Raw genomic sequence first — 14,073 nt, 5'->3', positions numbered from 1 at the left:
GTCAGCCAAATGAAAAAAAATGTGTGATTTTTTTTTATAATCTGATGAAACGCTTCAAGAATCAGCCACAGAAAGAATCATGATGATGATCTCTCCTTCATTTAGCTCATTTAACACAGGTTACTAATAAACCTTAAATAAGTGCACATTTATGGTTGCCAGGTTGTGAAGAATCCATTCTGGTGTTTGTTCCCCTTCATAATAAAACCACATTAACAACTTATGTGACTTATAGTGTATACAGTTGTACACATTTCCTTTTTAAATCTCACCATCCCTTCCATTATAGAGCAAGCCAGTCAAGAGTCACGGTAAGATCTTTGACTGCAACCTCAAAGGTTGCAGCCTGCTGATATTCACAGTACCAACCTCAACAGGTGAAGATCAGCACCTACTTGTGACGGTGGATAGGACTCGTGTGTAGTGCAGCTCTGCACAACACCAAAACCGACCAGAATCTTTTAGGTAAACCTTGCAGCAAACAAAGGAAGTTTGTTTAAAAAAAAACCCAAAAAACTTTAACATTTGCTTACTGCAACACCAGTCCACATATTCACACATTCACGTGAAAAGAAGGTTTCAGTCAATACAAACATTTTTCAGTAAAAATCAATTATTTAAACTTGTATATATTGAAAAATGTGCAACTATGCAATATGCAAATGTTCTGGGCAAGCGTGCAAGTGTCTAATTATGTGCAATATTAGGCCAATTCTAAGTTCTGCTTCAGTGCCTGCAGAGATGCAGGGTTTGTAAAAAAGTAAAAAAAAAGTAGTTTCAGTTATTGCTAAAAGGTCAGGCGATACAGATGAGTCCTAAACGCATAAACCTCTTCAAAGCAGTTACTTTTAAGCTGAGGGGAAATTCCTCTCGCTCTCTCTCTCACTCGCACACACTTGCACACACACACTCACAGACACACACAATTGTAACACTGACCCTAAAACCAAACCCCAAAAAGCCCTTTAAAGACGTGAGGACCAGCCAAAATGTCCTCATTTCGAATGGTTTACGTGATTTTTGCTCCATACACAAACACACAAACACACACACACACACAGTGTACAGAGTGAGTCCAGACACATGAAACGGATAAACAGACAATGAATCAGACAGATAAACAGATGGTGAATCAGTGTTAGAAACTTCAAACAGCAGTTTAGCCGTAGTTTGACTTCCACACAGCCGCAGCACTTTATTTCATTCTAATCATTAATCTAATCAGATCTTCCGTGTTCGTCAAATCCTCAAATGTCACTTGAGGATTTATATTAAAGCAAAAAAAAACTTCTACTGTAGCTCACACTACAGGAAGCATTCACATAAAACATTTTCTTAAAAAAAAAAAAAATAAAAAAAAAATGTTTCATCTGTTTATTTTAACAACCAACACATAAAAATACAAAATAATAAGACACAGACACGCAAACATACTGTATATTTGCCTATACAGTATATACTGAGGTGTACACAGGGTGTCTGAATGAACTTACATTTTCATTTAGTAAAACCTTTTGTTAGAATGTATTTATTTATTTATTTGTTACAATGTGGATTCTGTGGTCTGTGAGCCACTACAGGGACTGAACCTTGGTGCTAAACGTTTACTAGGAATAAATCCTTGAGATGTAGCATCTGGGCTTCGAGGGGGTTCTTGAAGACAAAAATGTACAATACATTGTCAGTTAGCCAAGACAAAACAGAAAAAATAAAGTAAACTAACAAAAGAATAAAAAAAAACTCAGTAAGTATCAAACAGTGAGGCATCAAAGATCATTTAGCACTGTGATGATTCGTGGTACTCAGAAAAGTGATCATTTGGTTTATCACAACCATAAAATCAGCACTTGTGACTCAGTACAAAATATTATCACACAGTTTATAGCCTGTGCATGCCGTTTAAACAGGAAGACAGTTGTGGCTCCAGTGCAGTTCTGCAATAGATCAAGTCACTATTATTGAAGACACTTTGAAAAAGACACTTTACTCTCAACAATACAGGAAATAAACATGTCTCATATTGTATTTGCAATACACCTGTTATCTCTTGCAGTTGGCGCGCACATTCATGTACACTTTGTGAGCTGTGAAGAGACAAGAAACACCAAATTAGGACGTTATTAACGTGCGACAGTTGAACTGAAACATCATGCATTTACTGAATTTACCATTTTCTGTCTTCTGACGCCGAAAGCTGCCACAGTGATAAGTGATAACGACGATGATGAGGGTTAGCAACACATCTGCAAAGATGATGCCCACCACTGTCTGTGGCTCAAGCCTGTAGCAAGCCGCAGGGGTGTCTGACGCACACACAGACAGTGAAACAACATGCAGGCGCAAAGACGAGTGGGATGCAGATGTGAGTGCAAATGGAACAAGTGACAACTCAGAAGCAACTGTCTAGCTCAAGATGTTTTGCCGTTGTGTTCAATGTTTGTTTTGACGGAAAAGTCATTTTCAGATGAGTGTGCTTCTCCAGACTTACCCGTGAACGCCACAGCCAAGTCTTGAAGAAAGAAACACTCTGTCAGAACTTAAAGTTGTTGTTTATAATTTTATGCAGCAATACCTCAGATAAGTTTCCGGCAAGTGCATGTGGTTTCATTTTCCTGTGTAAGACCACTCCAATGTCGTGTCTGTGTGTGTGTGTGTGTGCAACAAGAAGAGACATTTACTTACTGCAAATGAAAAACAGGACAATGATCAAGTATTTGTCAATTGCCATTTTCATCAACTCCCTTATGTGCTTTCTGAAAGACAAGACGACACCACGCTGTCTTGATTAACAATGTTCAAAAACATTCAAATCCAAATTTAATTATATTTGATTTCGTCATTGTTAGAGATTCTTCTTCTTTCTTTTTTTTTTTTTAAATCTGCAGCACTGAATACACAACTTATGTGTCACAGATTATTTGTCTAAAATAACAACAATATTATATGCAGAGATTTACTGTGGTAAACATTCACAGTTTTACAAACTATTTAGATGTTTATAAAACACTTAAGCACATAAAACAAGCATTGATGCAACATGAGGGACATTGAATGGTAATGTGGAAGATAAAGTCATTGTGAGTGAAGTTCCTCCTACCTGCTCTGCCCGCACTGACCTGCTTTCTGAGATCCAGAAACTGATGTGACTTTAGTTTCCCTTGTGCAGTCACTTTTGACGGCTGACGTCAACACGCCCTCCATCCCCCGCCTACCTAAATCACTTCTTGTTGTACTGTTCTTGTCAGAATTGGGTGGTTTAACAGGCAGACATTTTATGTAGCAATAGAATTGAAGCACAGCACACTTGAATGACGGAATGTGTCTCGGATTAAAAATAAAGACATGTGTGAAATATGACAAAAGACAGTAGAAAAACACTTGTTTTGCTGTTCAAATGTCACCCATGTGCTCATCCTGTGACTGCTGACTCTAGGTGAACTTGCCTCTGAGATATATTGATTTTGACTGACTCCGTGCAACAGCAGAGGGAGCTGTGGGGCTTCTGACAGATGACATGGAAAGTGAAAGTAGAGCCCAAGTTTCACAACTTTACTTGACTGCAATTCTAACAGCAATCTGTCAACAAATGCACTGACTGTGTCTAAGGGTCAAAATGTAGCCAATGTTACCTCAGTTTTGTCCTCTACAATAAACACTGTATATATATATGTATATATACATATATATATATACATATATATACACACACACATGTATATATATATGTATATAGTGGTACATAGCCTGATCACTATGACTTTGTGTCTTTGTAACAGGGACTTTGTAAAGGGGAATTTAACTATGTGTAGATATTTGTGAGCTGGTGCCTTGTCAGTCATGTTCTATGGGTATTTAACTGTTCTTTGGGCAAATCTGACATGTACAGGAAATCAGCTTCACGTCTTTCCGTTTCCATCTATAGAAAAAAAAAAAGAAAAAAAAAGAGAACCTGAGGCTATCACACTCAAGGGTTTCACCAAAAATAATGAATCAGTATTCTAATGAATCGTCAGCTCACAATTCAATTTTTTTTAAGGTCAAATTCATTATATTGTTTGTCACTTGATTTCTCACTGTTTTCCAATATGTCTTTGTTGTTAAGGTGACAAAGAAGTTCCTGTAAATGACTGTACGGGGCCCATTGGAGCATTTAAAAGAAAATACACTCCATTTAACACAGTCTCTGAGCCACATAAGCTGCAGTAACCCCGAAATGAATAAATATAACAAATACAAATCAAAAACATTAAACACAGGATTGATCCTGCTCTCAGAAACAAGTTTTATTTTAAAAATAAAAGTGTTCTAAAGACTTTGGTTTAACATTAAAACAAAACATATTAACATCTCTAAAACGTTCATATTTAAGATCAGTAAATAACTCAACTTGTAAACAGAAAACATAAAAGTAAAAAGAAGTATTAATTGAACAACATTATCTTGAATTTGTGTTATATTATTATTGTTATTATTATTATTATGATTATATTATTATTATTATTATTATTATTACATTGTTGTCATTTTATAGTATTCACTTCTATACCCTTGTTTTCTGGGTAATGTGTAATATTATTTATGATTACAAATGTAGACAGGAGAAATGTGGTAAAGTAAAATTGAGCTTAAAATGAACATTTAACACAAAAAAGTTGATCATCTCATTAAGTACATAGTTGTAACATTAAAACTACCAAACAATGAAGTAAGCAAAAAGACTTCAACTTCGATCACCTACATCATAAAATATTGTAATATTTAACTTACATTTGTAGGTGCTATGGTTAAATTACAGTCTAGTAACAATATGTTAATTGTATGGTAATAATTCTGTCAAAGAGACATAATATTATAGGCTAATACCATGTCAACTGTAATCCCGAAATAATAACCTGGTAACAACAATAATAATAATAATAAAATAGATTTGGGTACACACATAATGGAGGAGGAATCTCAACTAAATAATAGGATAATTATTAACTTTGATTCACACTGACTGTCGCCTATAGAAATGACCAAGCTGCTGCCTGGAAATTATAACATGGTATTACTATAGTATTATCTATTATCCTTACTACTACACTATCACCATTGTAATGAGCAGGAAATTGCATTAGAAATAAGATAATGTTGCCACAACTTTACCTCCCTATTCAAAAGTTATCGCCTTACTATTATAATTAACACAAGTGTCACCAAATAATTCTTCCAAAACTGCCCTCAGTGTAATGAACCTTTGTGTTTATTTGTGTACTTGGTATAATAAGTGCTCATCAAATATCTCTCTGTTCATCAAATATTCATCAAATATATCTGTGTTCTCACCGTCACTTGTGTCTCATTGAATATCATCATCGTGGTTTGTCGTGATAGTGAATGTGTGGCTTCCCCTCTGAAAGAAGGCGTAGCCACAGCTGGGGGCGATGATGAGGAACAACGTGCGCTCTGTGTGTACACTAGACACCAGACTCTCCGCACTCTACACCAGAACACCACTGATCCTACTGGCAGTGAGAATCAGATCATCCTATTCTGATTAGCTTGGACGACCTGTTGAAAACCCTCAAAGCAGTTTCTGACATGCACTTTGATAAAAGTGAGTATATGCGCTTTCAATTTGTCACTGGTTTACATTGATGCTATTGGACTAATACTTTGTCTGTGTCTCTGTGCTTATGGACAGTATAGAGAGCGGCGTACTTGTCGTCATTATAATGAAAGTTTGGTTGGTTTTTGAGTGTTTTTTTTACATTGCCACTGACAGTGTGCATACATTTATCCAGTCATTTCACCGATAAGTTCATGTAACTGCCTTTCATTTGTTTTTTGGCTGGATGAAATCACACACTCTGGGTGAATCCAAGAGTCAGAGCATCATTTGGGGAAACCCTGATACACCTCACTTGTTTTCATTTCCTCTTCTGATGAAGTGAAGCTGTGTGACGTGATAATTTCACTTTAGCTTCGCTTGACTTTCTTTGACACAGGGCTAAGTAAATGTTTTGCAGTGTGCAACTGGTCTGTGAAACCACAAAATGAGGAAACTGGCTTCTCAGTGCTTCTTTCTGTCTCTGTGGACCGAGCCAAAAGAGAAAGGTCGTAGGAATCCCCTACCTCCCACGCACATGACTCAATGTCCAGGGTTTTCCACAACCCCTATTTGAATATTGAACAGAATGGCCCAAAACGGGTGTGGGGGCAGTTTGTGCAAACCAAAAATGTAATTTGCATGTAACGCAGTTGTCCTCTTACTCTTGGACGAGTGTTTCGAAGCCACTTGCTGACACCTACAGTCTCCCTCTGATGTGTCAGACCAGACTGTACAACTAATGTTATGTTCTTGCAGAATGACATTGAGTGTACAAAGGTCAAAGGTGGCTTTTTCACAAAGATCAAATGAGTCACAGTTGAGTAATCCATAGTAACACCTTATGAAGCTAAAAATTAAACTTAGAGACACTAAAATGCACTGGGAGGTTGACTGATGTCATGTGTTCTGACACATGTTTATGTGTCACCAGGTTTTTGTTGTTTGGGGGCAGGTTTTCAGCTTAGAGGTATTTCCCCGGGAGTGCAGACACGGGCAAATAGACTCACTTGAGGTTTCTTAAAACTTTAGAGTGTAACAATGTACTAGTGATGCTGCAAAGAGGTTGAAGTATATCTGAAAACACAAACAAGAGCCCGGAGTGTGTACTCTACAGCTCAAGGTTGTTCCGCAGTTTAATTGGATAAATGCTTCTAGTCCCAGTTTGATTTTCAGATGAAGGACTGCAGCATGGTGGAAAGTCATGTTTCTCTCTCACACTTTGAATTTGCATGTTTATTTTATCAGGACTCCCTCTCTCTCTCTCTCTGTGTTTGCGCTGTAGTGAACAGCACTGTGCTCTGTCCCTCATAGCTCAGACACAAGCACAAGGCGCACACACGTGTGGAGGTGACGTGCCTGTGAGACACCAAAGACAGGAAGATGTGGTTTTGCGATCTGTTAGCGTAATGGAGAGCAACAGGAAGATGTCATAGAAAATAAGCTGCGGCGATCCCATTCTAAACCCTTTATGATGAATCCGGCCACATAATGTGTGTTCCTAATGGAGGAGGTTTTCATCACAGATTTATCTGTGCTCTGTGGTTCCACACACTGGGTGGAAATATCACTACATACTTTAGATCTTTCAGGTGTGGGGTGGAGATTTTGAGGAAACAGCCAGTGCGTGTGTGTGTGTCAGCTGGAAACATCAGAATTCTGTTTTGTAATGTTCTTTTCCTATTTTTTTTTTTCTCATTTCCTACCTGTTCAGTGGAAATGATAGTTCTGTATCAGCAGTGGGAAACATATACTCATGATATAGTAAATAGATATATTGTGGTGAGCAAGAAAAAAAAATCCATAATATAAAGTAAAAACCCCCTGAGGAGAAAAGACGATAATAAGAAGAGATAAGTATAATTTCAGACACAGACAGAGTTTTCCAGTAAGATTAAATAAGACACTTTCAGACACAAAAAGCTGATCCATTATCTCAGTGTATTTACTACATTATAGTAACTGTTGACTGATGACTGAGGACAGTAATTTATTTCCTGAAACAATTAGAAAAATCAGCAACTTGTATAATTCATTTATATATCTCTATATATATATATATATATATATATATAAAAGTAATCCCAATCCTATAATCCCCTAATGATCGATCAAAAACACAAAAAAGTAATCTGGGTGAACACATTTAGAAAAATGGATTATACTGTAAATATATATATTTTTTTTCATGGGTAAACTTTACTGATCTTAGATAAACCATTGTCTAGTGCTTTATCTTCCACATGAGGCTGCTGGTGCCAATCCCAGCTGACATAGGGTGAACGGTGGGCTACACCGTGGACAGGTCACCGGCCACATAGAGACAAACAACAATCCACTCACACCCACACTCACAACCACACACAGGGAGAACATGCAAACTATACCCAGGAAGGTCCAGACTACATCAATAAAATATCAATATATAAATGTTGGCACTATTTCTTGTTTTCAAGCACCAAAGGAGAAGCCGTGTTGCACTCTGCCCACAGTGAAGAAACTCTTGGAGGAGAAGCGAAGACGCGAGACGTCATCTGTGCCACCTTCCTGCCCCACAGCAATCACAAGTCCTGTTCCTCTGACTACAGTCACAGTAAGTCAGCACACAGAGGACGAACCAGCATCTTGTTAACGATAAATCGCAAAGAGCTGATTGTTCACGATTTGGTCTTTTTTACTTTCTTCCAGCAGTTGACCCCTTCAGAACCATTTGCTTGTACAGGTAAGAGCTGGGCAACTTCTACACACTTAAAACAACATACAAAATAAAACTAGCTCCTGATCCACAGTTAGGACTCAAGGATCAAACTTTGCTTCTTCTGCTTGATCAACCGGACCTGGGGCTTTTTATTACACTTCAATACTTTAGTGTTACTGACTGGGTATTGGACTTCCTCTGTATCACCGTATGTCAAAAATGTGATGCCATTCAACATCAAATTTGGGACCTCAAGTCAGCATCAGTTAGCCAATAAGAATGCAGCATGCTGTCTGACCAAGATCTAACAGTGCTTGTGATTGGTGCTTACTCCCCAAAGTAGAACAGGAAGACAGGGCTTAGTGTGTGGTTATTGTAGAGTGTCTGTGTTGTGTTTTGAGAGGCTGGTGCTTTAATGATGAAGGTACATGTATGTTGAAGGTCCATGTATGTTGAAGGTACAGATATGTTGAAGGTCCATGTATGTTGAAGGTCCATGTATGTTGAAGGTCCATGTATGTTGAAGGTGTATGTTGAAGCATGTATGTTGAAGGTCCATGTTTATGTTGAAGGTCCATGTATGTTGAAGGTCCATGTTTGTTGAAGGTCCATGTATGTTGAAGGTACATGTTTGTTGAAGGTCCATGTATGTTGAAGGTTCATGTATGTTGAAGGTCCATGTATGTTGAAGGTCCATGTATGTTGAAGGTACATGTATGTTGAAGGTACACGTATGTTGAAGGTACACGTATGTTGAAGGTACATGTACGTTGAGAAGACCTGAATTTGAAAAAAAACATCAACTATTGTTCACAAATCAGATTTGAACGTCCAGTTATCAATATTGATACCAAATTGAACATGTTTAATCAATACCCAGCCCTTGCCGCAGCTACTAAAAACGAGGTTGAGTGTGACTGATATTGACTCCATCACTCTCGTTTCTCCTCTAAGGTGCCTCAAGTAGCTACTCAGAAATGGCAGTGAGCTATGAGCCATGGAACCCAGCACCAGAGACTCCACTCTCTTATTATACCAGCAGCCACCCAGGACCCAGGGTTGCTGCAGCCTACAACCTCCCAGTGACGTCCGAATACGGCACACAGCAGCAGCTGCCAGGTTTTATAGCGTCAACGTCTCAGACCTTTGTAAGGAAACTCCCTTGACCACAAACTTGTAACATCCCAGCTAACATGATGAATTTATCTCTAAGTTGACTTGAATCATGTGCTCCCTCGTTTTCAGCAGGACTGCCAGATGACAGCTACAGATCCCAGTTTGGCATCATCATGGTCACTTCTGTGTCCCGGTCAGACCACAGCGGTGGCTTTTGGCTCCTCGTTGGATGCAACCAGACTGGAGGAGGCCAGGATGCTGCTCAGAGGGATGGATTACAGCAGAACCACGGGGCAGGACGAAGACGGAGACACGTGAGTTGAAGTTATGATTGAATGTAAGGCTAATGCACAGTGTATGTGTCAAAGAATCACCAAGAAAAGTACATTAGTGAACTTGGAAGAGGCATCTGTAAACACACACACGTTTGTGCTTCATTCATAGTGAGGCCCCTTATAGACATAATGCATTCCCTAGCCCCTTACCCTAACCTTAACCATCATAACAACGTGCCTAACCCTCACCTTTACCCTAACCAAAACCCAATTCTAAGCCTGACCCTAAAACCAGGTCTCAACCGCCCAAAAAGCTGTTTTAAGATGTGAGGACCAGCCAAAATGTTCTCACTATGTGTGTTTTTTTTGGTCCTTACAAAGCCACAAATACAAGAACACACACACACAGAGACTGAATCACACTGCTGATATTACTACATGCACAATTAATTTGCTTCCGTACGAGTTTCATTTTTAGTCAAAGGCTAAAATTCAGAAATGTGTGCAGTCTGATGATCCTTGAAAGATTAAGAAGAAGATGCTAATGAGTCAGACACTCATGCTTGCACATTAGAAATTCGGAGGAAATTAGAAAGATTCTAATGAAAACATACATTTTTGGTGTCAAAGGGGATGATATAGGACGGGATTACAGCCTTTCCAAGCCTTGTTTTTGTAAGTAATTTATCATGTGCTCCTGTACTGTCAGCATCCTGCACATCTACACTGCCAAGGGACTCAGGGAGTGTGCCTTCGCTGCTGCAGAGAGGCTGAGGGAGGTCGGGGGGCTTGATGCCAAAGAACACAAGGGAAAGGTATATATATACATATATGTACATACTTATACAAGACATCTTTAAATGTGCTTACTGTATAGTATTTTGAAATATAAAACTGTATCATGAATGTGCCTGTACAGACTGCTTTACTGGTGGCAGTGACAGCAAACCAGCCAGAGATTGTCCAAGACCTGCTGTCACTAGGAGCAGACATCAACGCTTCTGACGTGAACGGACAAACTGCGCTTCATCTGGCTGTCCACTATGGTTTTCCCAGGGTTCTGCAGGTAACGGCACCCGTAGAAACTGAATGCCCGACATCGGACAAGTCAGCTGTTCCTCAGCAGACCTTAACAAGTATTGATGTTGTTGCAGGCAACTCTGTCCAGCAGACCTGACGTCAACCTGGAGGCCCGCAATTTTGACGGTAAATTTGATGTCACTGATGATGAAACCGGGCCGGTGTTGTCACGTAATGAAGTGAAAATACTTTGTTACTCTATCTGTGTGACTCGTTACTACCAAATAAAATCAGAAGAAGGAGAAGAGTTGGTAATGGTCTGGATTTATATTTATATAGAGCCTTTCTAGTCTTCTAGATGAGCTGCTTTACCCACAACCTTCCAGTTGAAAGACAACTCGCCCCACCACTTATTCCTCACTTTTTTTTTAAATACTTTTACTTCTAAAACTTCTCAAAGTACATTTTATAACAGAAAATTACTTTTGATACTTAAGTACAGCAAATTTCATATACTTTAAGGCTTTTACTTAATATAATATTATACAACAAAGTGACTTCAACTTCTACCAAAGTCATTTTCTGGTAAAATACTTGTACTTTTACTCAAGTATCACTTTAAGGTACTTAAACAAGACTGACCAAGACAAGGTAATAAAATCGTTGGATGTCAGATAGTTTAAGGTTACATTTTGCTATATTATATTGATATTGAAGAATTATTATGTTACATTGCCACGCTGATTTATACATCATCACTGTCTCCTTCTTTGTCTCAGGCATGACTCCTCTGCACTGTGCAGTCATCTCTCACAGTGTCACCATGAAGGCTTTGTCCACCACTGGGATGGCAGACGTTAATCTTCAATCCAAGGCAGCAGAGAAACTCTCCTGTGTGCAGAAGCTGCTTAAGGAAGGAGCATTTGTTTGCAGCCAGGTACATATACAGTGTCCTCTTTTCTGAATGTCACATGAGAACATGGGTGGGCTACAGAGGCATCAAAGCTCCAATGTGCTCACTGCTGACCTTTCAAAGAATTCACAGCTCACGGGGAAGTGCCCAGGTTTTTATCTTATCATGATGATGTCATAATAGAAGCCGTCTCCCCTCCCCACTGTCACCTATTCGTTTTCTCTTTCTTGTTCGTTTTCGTCTCACTTTAACCCGTGGTTTCATTATGTTTTTGTTTTTTTCTCTCCATCGTTTTCAATTCTTCAATTCCAGGAAATCAAAAGTAACAAGACTGCACTGCACTTGGCTGTCAAAGAGGGGAACATTGACCTGGTGCGATATCTGCTGAGGATTCCCCTGCAAAACATGAAAGACTTTGTCAACATGAAAGTGAGTTCCATGCAGACGTGACACTCAGAAGTGGGTTTCATTTAAGCATGTGTGTGGTGTGTTTAGGTGTATACACACATATAAACACTGAATTTCAAATACTAATAATAATAATAACAACAACAATTATAATAAAGAAACTTTAAATACATTTTTAGATGTCAAGGTTATAATAGTTAATAGTTTTGGATGTTTCATTACTTTTAGTTTTTATCTAGTTTTGACTTTCTGTTTTTAACATGAGATTTTCAAGTTTCTATTTTTTTGTAAATGCATACTTTTAGTTTAGTTTTTTTAGTTGAGGATTTGCCAGGTGCAACATTCAGAAAGGTGATAATAAGTATTGTGTCTCAAATACAAACTCTTCAAATTTGCCAGATGAAAACGAAGCACATTTCCGTTACAGTTTTAGTTAGCTTTGCAAACACATAATTCCGTTTCAGTTAGTTATCGTTTTTTTTTTTTAAATTCTAGTTTTTATTTTCAATTCAGTTCATGAAAATGGTTTAAATAGTTTCCTTGGTACCTGCGCAGGACTTTAAACAGTCTGAGTAATGCTGCATATTCCCTTCTCCCCATAGGCTCATGGACACACAGCTTTACACATGGCAGCTGGTCTCCATGGTAACCCCCACCAGGAGGAGATCCTGCGGCTGCTGCTGAGTAAAGGAGCTGATCCCAGTATCCGCAACCTGGAGAACGACCAGCCAGCTCACCTGCTGCAGAGCGGCTTCCAGGGAGAGCAGGTGAGCAGCTGGAGCTCATTTTAACACTGGTTGTGTTTCTGCCCTTATCATCTCTAATTCATCTAAATCGTCTCAATGTCTTTTCCTTTCTAGCTGAAGATGATACTGAAGAAACGAGGCGCTACCTCTCGTCGACGTAACGTGTCCTTGCAGGACCAGGAATGATTTAAACTACATGTAATCTCCGTTTGGAGGAAAAGAGTCTTTAACAGTTTTCCTCTGTTGAGAAGGGGATATATAGAGTACAGCTGATTATTCTGGGAGTCTCTGGCCTATCGTTAACAACGTTTGTTTGGCAAATTCATCTCTGCGTATAATTCACATTGGATTTGACAAATGATGCTTTGATACATAAAGCTAAAATGTCCTGTGACGTAGTATCTGTAAACATGCTGTACTTTATTTTTTATTTTTCTTTCTTTCTATGCACATGCTCAAAGTGCTGATTATTCCAAATTGTGATATCCTCATTGAAGCCTTCTGCTGCTATTTGTGTCGCAGTGGAGACATGATAATTTATGTATTTATTCTCTGTCCAAATGTATACTTTCAAGTACCTTGAAATAAGTAGAAATTAAGAGCATTAGTTATCTTCAAAAAGAGGGTGAAGACGTTGCTGGAGTGACTTTCATTCTCTGATTAGGCTACACTCCCAGTTTTGAGTTGATTTCTGTGAAATCGTTGATATGAACCTGTGGACAATGTCCCCCCCCCACCTCCCTCCTACTCCTCTGTCAAAACCCCCATCATGATATGTTATCATATTGATACACAGTGATGGTTTTGATTTTCAGTCAGCATGTGTGCTTGTGTTGAAAATGACAATAATCAATCATAATTGAATGTTCTCCCGTCATGTGTGAGTAACCTCTGGTATGGTTTTCTTTATGGGGAAAAACAAGGAGAAACTTTACTGTGTAAAACTATGATGTATTGGAAACCAAATGAAGAATGACATTAGAGTAAGTGCGGTGACAAATCGTCAACCTTTACATTCCAGCCGTGAGTCATGAATAAAAGTACAACACTGTCTTTTGAAGTCCCGCCTGATTGTTGTGATGTTGAGTGCACTGTTTTTAAATGCCCCGTATTACACACAGCGAGAGAAATGAGCAGGATGGAAACTACGCCACAGCCCACTACAGAGCTGTGTCGATACCACACTCACTTAATCATATGGACCCACAGTGAAGAGCCATAGCTACAGAAATACAGCAGTATTTACATTTTCTCATCGATTCCAAGCCACACGAGTCCCACTTTAGAATGCATTCTACAACTGTCAA

At 38.8% G+C, this 14,073-nt stretch overlaps 2 protein-coding genes across 4 annotated transcripts; one reads left to right on the top strand and one right to left on the bottom strand.

Annotated features, from left to right (window-relative positions):
- Positions 1-1,512: 1,512 nt before the first annotated feature.
- hcst (hematopoietic cell signal transducer) lies at positions 1,513-3,201 on the bottom strand. Its single transcript, XM_044034163.1, has 5 exons — positions 3,098-3,201; positions 2,683-2,753; positions 2,489-2,509; positions 2,169-2,303; positions 1,513-2,084 (listed from the first exon to the last, which is right to left on the bottom strand). The coding sequence occupies exons 1-5, from the start codon at positions 3,199-3,201 to the stop codon at positions 2,041-2,043; spliced, it is 375 nt and encodes a 124-aa protein (XP_043890098.1). The 3' UTR covers positions 1,513-2,040.
- Positions 3,202-5,474: 2,273 nt separating this feature from the next.
- Positions 5,475-13,478, top strand: LOC122774990 (NF-kappa-B inhibitor delta). 3 transcript variants are annotated; one of them, XM_044034644.1, is made up of 12 exons: positions 5,475-5,599; positions 8,047-8,183; positions 8,282-8,312; positions 9,243-9,436; positions 9,534-9,718; positions 10,389-10,494; positions 10,599-10,745; positions 10,834-10,885; positions 11,479-11,636; positions 11,925-12,041; positions 12,623-12,787; positions 12,881-13,478. In XM_044034644.1, the coding sequence occupies exons 1-12, from the start codon at positions 5,584-5,586 to the stop codon at positions 12,950-12,952; spliced, it is 1,380 nt and encodes a 459-aa protein (XP_043890579.1). In that variant the 5' UTR covers positions 5,475-5,583; the 3' UTR covers positions 12,953-13,478. The 3 variants fall into 3 exon arrangements, with proteins under 3 accessions (XP_043890579.1, XP_043890578.1, XP_043890577.1); XM_044034643.1 differs by having other exon boundaries at positions 8,279-8,312; positions 9,537-9,718; XM_044034642.1 differs by having other exon boundaries at positions 8,279-8,312.
- The last annotated feature ends 595 nt before the right edge of the window (positions 13,479-14,073 follow it).

The sequence above is a fragment of the Solea senegalensis genome, linkage group LG9 (assembly GCF_019176455.1).
Source record: "Solea senegalensis isolate Sse05_10M linkage group LG9, IFAPA_SoseM_1, whole genome shotgun sequence".
Classification (NCBI taxonomy): domain Eukaryota; kingdom Metazoa; phylum Chordata; class Actinopteri; order Pleuronectiformes; family Soleidae; genus Solea; species Solea senegalensis.
This window is presented reverse-complemented; position numbering and strand designations above follow the sequence as displayed.